Source organism: Mastigoproctus giganteus, chromosome 4 (genome assembly GCF_048544385.1).
Source record: "Mastigoproctus giganteus isolate SK-2022 chromosome 4, ASM4854438v1, whole genome shotgun sequence".
Classification (NCBI taxonomy): domain Eukaryota; kingdom Metazoa; phylum Arthropoda; class Arachnida; order Uropygi; family Thelyphonidae; genus Mastigoproctus; species Mastigoproctus giganteus.
In genome coordinates this window covers 70,788,495-70,795,445 of record NC_143578.1, presented here as the reverse complement: position 1 = coordinate 70,795,445, position 6,951 = coordinate 70,788,495, and the positions used below count along the sequence as shown (strand labels likewise).

Below are 6,951 nucleotides of genomic sequence, written 5' to 3'. Positions count from 1 at the left end.
TACCGAATTTAAAATTGTGGCTAGGCCAATGCGGAAACTACATACTATACTGAAAAATTACTCAGTCCTTTCAACACAAATAAATGACCTGGTATGCAACATTTCTTGCGGTGAATTTTTTTGTTAATCAACACGCGGCCTCAGTTCGTCCTCCTCGTTCAGCAGCGTCAGAATTAGCCTTTCATGCCGTTAACGAAAAACATACGTTTTTATTTAACGAGGCCAAAATACTTAGTGTCCAACGTAATTATACCAGACTATTAATTGCAGAAACTGTCGAAATTAAATTAAATGAGAATTCTGTTAATGTTCGCCGGCCATTTCTAATCTCCGATTCGTGGGCTTTTACGGGCATGTGCGAAGATAAATAATCACTATTTAAGTTTCATGCTCACCCCTATTCGGTAATTTTCGTTCCTGTGATCACGACATATAGTCGAAAAGCGCTGTCAGTTTCGGGAAGGAAAATCGTTTTGCAATTTTTTCGTTAAATTTATTTTAATTCATTTATTTAATTTTTAATTTCGTTAGATTAATTTAGACAACGTACAAGTTATTGCAAACGCATCATATTAGTAGCAGCTAAACTCTGAATTAGCAAAAATATGCAAAAGCAGCATCGTTTAAGTTATATCTCATATTGTGAATACCTTCACAACGAGTTGCCATGATATTGCACTACTTCGAATAAGTAATGCTTCACCAAAGGAGAAGTCTGTTGTTACTTATTCTCAGCGGATACCACCACCCAGACGGCACCGTTTCAGGACTATTTGGCCCTTATTCGGTGGGTGGGTAGGTACCCTAGTGATGCATTACTTATTTCGTTAAATTTCTTTTAATTCATTTATTTAATTTTTAATTTCGTTAGATTGATTTAGACAACGTACAAGTTAGTGCAAAGTAGAGCAATATCAGTAGGCAACTCGTTGTGAAGGTATTCACAATATGAGATATTGTGAATGTTTTGCATATTTTTGCTAATTCAGAGTTTAGCTGCGTACTAATATGATGCTTTTGCACTAACTGGTACGTTGTCTAAATCTCTCGCAGCATGAGGCTAAAGCCCTTAACGTATTTCAGTTAGACTGATTTTTAATTATTTTTACTGTAATGTAAGATTTTCATACGAAGTATGAAAATCTTATGGAGAGTATCATACGGAAGTGTTCTACTATCTATATAATGTTGGTGTAGATACACCATAGACAACTCTTAAGAAACTATGAAGTAGTTGTTGTAGTAGGCATCATTTGCTCTGTTTCTCATATTGTGCTCTTCCTTCACGACGAGTTGCTGTAGGGTGTCGCCTTCATCTTGTGGATGGCCCTGTTCTCTTTGGTTACGTGGCACGTCTTGATTGGGTTGGTTCTCTTGCTGATTCAAGGCGCCATCTTGTTTCCTCTCTTCTGTGGGGCGACGCCCTTTTTCTGTCTAGTCACTCAACTCACTATCTTTTAGGACAAAATCCCCGCCCTCGGTCTCCAGAAGTTATATAACCCCTGTGACTGCAGCAAAGGATTACGTTGTGTTAAAGGATCGGACAATCGCGATGCGTCGACCCGATCCCCCGCAATAACTTATTTTAGTTGGTTCTTACCTGAGCTGGTGTGATTGGATATGGGCAGAGAGGATGAGACTTAGTAAAACACATAACAATATTTATTAACACAAAACAAAACTAAATATACAACACTTGCACTCTACTTAAGTGATCAGTTTAAATAGTGGCATTCAGGCATTAGTCACATTTCATAATGTCAATGTGTGAATCAGGTATTAAGCTAGTACATTCTGCTCTTCATAGAAATTCTGTAATTTCTCTTGCAACATTAACTCTTCACAATTCTTACCTTTTGTAGTGTACCAGATTATTCTAGGTTAATCGTCCAGAATGTTATAGACCCTTTTTGGTACTCCTCATATTCTGAGGCTAAACGCGAGTGGGTGTGTTTAATTCTCCTGGCTGCTAGTTATCTCTCAGTGCATCCTTCATCATCATTCGGAGCTTAGCGCTTGATCACGCTCTATTATGTTGCACTTTCTTATGAACATCAGGATGGGGATTTTCGTGTCTATGAGAGCATTCTGGTCGTTTAACCTATAGTGTATTAACATGTAATTCATTTGTGGTTAGGAAAGAAGCATTGAACAGGTTATCATTTTAGTTTCGGTTTCGGATTGTTACATTCACACGAATAATATAATTGCTTACCAGTTAATTCGTTCGCTCCTAGAATTCAGTGATACGACCTCCTTCTCTTCAGCTAAATCTGGGCGGGGTCCTCTACTGGGTTTCGGGCGACTTTTCTGGTGGCCGATCTGCTCCTTCTCAGCCTTTGTCTCTCGCTGCCCTTGCGATCTTTCGACTAGGTGTTCATCTGCGAAGAGCCAACTCTCCTCTCTTCGGTGTCCTCTCTCCGTCTCTGTCTCCGTCCGAATCTGTCTCCTTCTCTGTCGTGAACGCCGTCGTCCTCCTCCTCTCTTTTCTGACTCAGCCCTCCTGTATATATCTCGGACTTGAGCGCTACTTTCCCTCTTTAACTTTTTTCTTCGTTGATTACTCAACAATGAGGAATTCTTCGCTCCCTCCCAATGACAGTGGGGAAAGTCGTAAATATGACAGAGTCCTGTTCTTTTAGTTGCCCAAGTCTGCGTCACAGGCAGGTGTGAGCCTGGTTTTGCTATCAACCTAAACCTTCTATTTTGTTTATTATCGTTAGCGCGGGGCCGAAGTTCTCGCTGACTCTTTCTACCCCCGTTACGATCCCCTGTTCAGAGCGAAAGTAAGTTTGTGTTAGTCATGGGCTCTTGCCTTCTCATTGGCTCACTCACATCTTCTCTTTAATACTTTCGGTTTGGCTTTCCCTAACTTGAATATTACGAATTCTAATTGAAACTGTTTTTCGATAATTTCGCCCTAATATCCTGAATATCGGTTTTATTTATTGAACAAAGAATGAGATCTATCCGATCGTCGTGAGCTGAGAATTTATCAGTCTCACATTCTCCCCTGCTCTCACCAACAGAATCGCCGGATCCGGGACAATGGCTTCGCATCCGGAGATTCTGTTCGTGGGACGTGAAGACATCGACTTAAAATTTCCTCATGCTTCTTTCCTTTACAAACTGTAATCCAAATTATCTGTGTTATCGTAACATAAGGTGTGCACACAAAAATACTAAAGGTGTCAGGCTAGTAATAAACTAAGCCTATTACCATCGTGTAATATTGAGAAAAACTAATCTAGAGTAATCTGAGTATATAAATCACTCGAATAACATATAGCACAAGATAAACACTTTAACACATTTAACTTTAACAACACATAAGATAAATACTTGATTATTATAGGCGCTAATGTATATTTGCCTGACATATAGACGAAACATGCTTATAAAATATACGTGAAAATTATGTTAACAATATAAATGCTACAATACTAAATGTGATACATATTTGATTAATGGATAAATGCCTGTGCACTGGAGTAAGCTCACTAGAGTATGTGTGATCCCATCTCCACTTCTTCTAGCTGTGATACACAAAGTTTGTTCTTCACTAGCTCTTGATTGGCGGGGTATAGCATAATACTTTCTCTTTCTTGGTATGAATTCCTGGCACAGGTACACATGTTCTTCATTTCCACAAATTTCTCCGGGCGTTCCCGGGAGTAGACATGAAATAAGAATAAATGTATTAGTCTATATTCTTATCATTTTGCTAAATATATAAGCATAAATCAATCTAACAAGTTATATTTCAATTCTCTAAGGTATACAAAGGTTAATATGTGTCAAAGCTACATACAATCCTAAAACTACAGATAACATTCATATAGGCATTGATAATCACAAAAACATTCACTTTATCAAATAATTCTAAGCTAATTCTACATAACATTGATTCTGAGAACTTCTATTACATTTTTGATACTATAATGTCCATTGTTCTTTTTCTTCTGGTGCATTTGACCACTTCAAATGGGCCTCCATCTGAAAGGCCACCGCTCTGCAATACTCTGCATCCTTCCAGGGAAACTGTTTCCCGTACTATCGATCTCATCGAAGATGTGATAATCTGGGTGTTTCTTTATGGTTCGGTGAATCTCCTGTTGCATATTCACTTTCCTTTTGAAAACTTCAGGTGAAATAACATGAAGATCGCGGCTTGGCAACGCGCACTGATACCACTGCACACAGAAATAGACACAACACACACATGAATTACTGTAGGCACTATATTTAAGAGCTCGGATGTTCCAAGGGTTATAGTGAAGAGAATCTTATCTTCTCTTCTTTCCTTATTCTACAGGATCGACGTCATCTTCGTATAGATTTTCGTTGTAATATACCTGGTAGGTATTGTATGAGGTATCCATGTCACTTGCGTTATTAAATTTTTCGGAGCATAAGTTCCAGATCACTCCTCCTAATATCACTCCGATTAGGAAGACAGCAGGTATTCCTAGAATAGCATACATGATCTCTTTGGACCAATTCCTTTCAATTTGAAGTGTTAATATTGACCTCCCCCATGCATTCCATGCATGGCATTCATATGGGCCAAATTGATTCGCCTGAATCGAAGTAATGGTTAAAGTAGTACTGATTTCTCTGGGATTCCATTCCTCTATGTGTTTTCCAAATAATTCCTTCTTTATTGGGCCTTTCCAAGATACATTTCCCAATGGTGGTACGTGTTTAAAAATGCACTTCGCTTGAACTGTGTCTCCCAAATGTGCTGTAGATGAACTGCAGCTTCCTTTTGGCGGTCCCTCTACAAAGACTAACGATTCACTTTTCACAATGGGGTATCCAGAGATTTCTCCTATACATGTGTAACGACCTGATGTCTCGTAGGATATGTTTTTAATTGAAAAAGTGGAATTGATACTACTTTGAATTAGCCGATCTTCAAAATACCATTTTATCACGGGAAGGGGATTTCCCTTTACATCGCATTTCAACTGCACTGGGTTTCCTTTGGTCGTGGCCATGTCGGTCAGTGCCGTTTGAAGCGTAGGACCATATGACACTGCTATTACTAATGAGGCTTGGGCTGAACCCAATTCATTTCGAACCACACAAGTATAATTGCTATTATGGTCTTCACGGAGAACCTTTCTAATTACCAGAGTACTATTCCCTTCCTTCGTTAGTTGTTCATTATTTTTAAACCATTGGTAAAGAAACACATCTGGGTTTGCATACGCTTCGCATTTCAATTTGCATCGGTCGAATTCCCTAATAACTTTCGAAGTCGTTTCCAAGGAAACTCTGGGTCTGTACTTTACTATTATCCTTATAGAAATCATCATTGGATGAGGATATGAAACATGATTTGCTATGCAAGTAACTGCTTTTTTGTCGTGTTCTGGCGAAAATGTAAAGATCCACTTTAGATACGTATTTATTCTGATCTGGTCTGACCATAGATCTTGACTAGATTGCGTCGATCTTACTACCGAGTTTCCATCAAAGCTAATCCAGCGCAATATGGCGGGTGGTTTTCCTGCTAGGGATTTACACGTGAGAGTGGCTTGATCCCCCTCGATTCCGCTCAGGAAAGGCCCTTCTCCTATTAAAGGTGGCAACGGTGTTGCGTAAACAGTCAATGTAGCTACACTGGATTGGTATTGATGTGCATCTGTGGTTTGTACTTGACAGTAATATTTCCCTTCATCCATTAATTGTACCTGAGAGATTTGTAGTGCATAGTCATTTTCTTTAGACGATCCTATGATTTTATAACCTGGAAGACCTCGTGGTCTGTAGTAACTGTCAACATTCTTCCCATCAAAAACCCATTTTACCGTAGCGGTGATATTTGTTACCAATTTACACGAGAGAGTAACGGTTTGTCCTGCTATGGCTTCTTTATCTAGTGGTTGCCGGACAAAAAGTCCCGAGTATAGAATTGAGCTTTGAAACAATAGTGCAACTATCATGATTTGCAAGATTGTCGGAATTCCTATAGCTATCTCCATTCTGGCTAATAACGTCCTTTGATTTTTTTTTCTTGTTCTTCTCTGGCCTATCAGAGGGTAAGAAAGAGGTGAAATAGTAAATATCTTTTGTGGTATAGTATGAACACAGTATAAAGATCTAGATCCTGAGCTCCTTTCGTTCTCTTTTTTTTTTTTTTTTTTTTTTTTATAGTCATGTAATTGCTCTGTCTTGACCTTCATATGCTAATGCAATATCAATAACTCTGTGATTTCAATTTCCTACGTGATAGAGTTAGTAGATAAAGTTCTATTTGAAAATTATTTGTAGAACTAAAGTTCTGATATAGATCGCATCAAACCTTTATTCGAGATGAAAATTTGGGTTTCTTTTCTTTTTTTCGAAATAGCACAAGAAGAGAATCTCCGTATTTGGACCTTGGAGTTCAGATGTTATCTCGATTTTCTTTTAACTCTTTCTTTAAAGAGAATGATAGAAACAAGTAGTGACTGGGAGGAACCAGCCGTCCCCAGGCTAATTGCCTCTTCTCATCTCCAAAAACAAATATTACTTTTCCTTTCTTTTTTTTTTTTTTCTCACTAGATCCTCTCCTTGAACTTGAATTTAGACATGCAATGAGAGAGAGAGAAAACAAAAGGGAACTAGGGGGGTACCCATGAAGCCCTAGACCAATCGCATCCTTCCTCTCTAACTTTAATCTGGTATACTCAAAATATATTTTGAGGGGAAAAAGATTGATATCTGCTCAATAATAGTGTTTGTTCAATATTAATTAATCAAAAGTTCTGATACTATCGCCCCTTTTTTTTTTTGAAGAATAATTTATGCTTCTGCCTGAAATGTACAGTTATGATAAATTAAATCCTCTTTCCTGTGTTTCTAACTACACCATTTTGATACTTTTTGCTCATTGATCTATGCAATAACATAACTGTTGACAAAACATAATGATAGAGTCCCATGAGATCTATCCTTTCTCCT

General features: G+C 38.2%; 1 protein-coding gene across 1 annotated transcript; it reads right to left on the bottom strand.

Moving 5' to 3' along the window:
- Positions 1 to 4,304: 4,304 nt before the first annotated feature.
- On the bottom strand, positions 4,305 to 5,990 carry LOC150086823 (irregular chiasm C-roughest protein-like). The gene has a single exon (XM_090372284.1). It carries the CDS (start codon positions 5,988 to 5,990, stop codon positions 4,305 to 4,307), a length of 1,686 nt encoding a protein of 561 aa, XP_090228410.1.
- Positions 5,991 to 6,951: the final 961 nt, after the last annotated feature.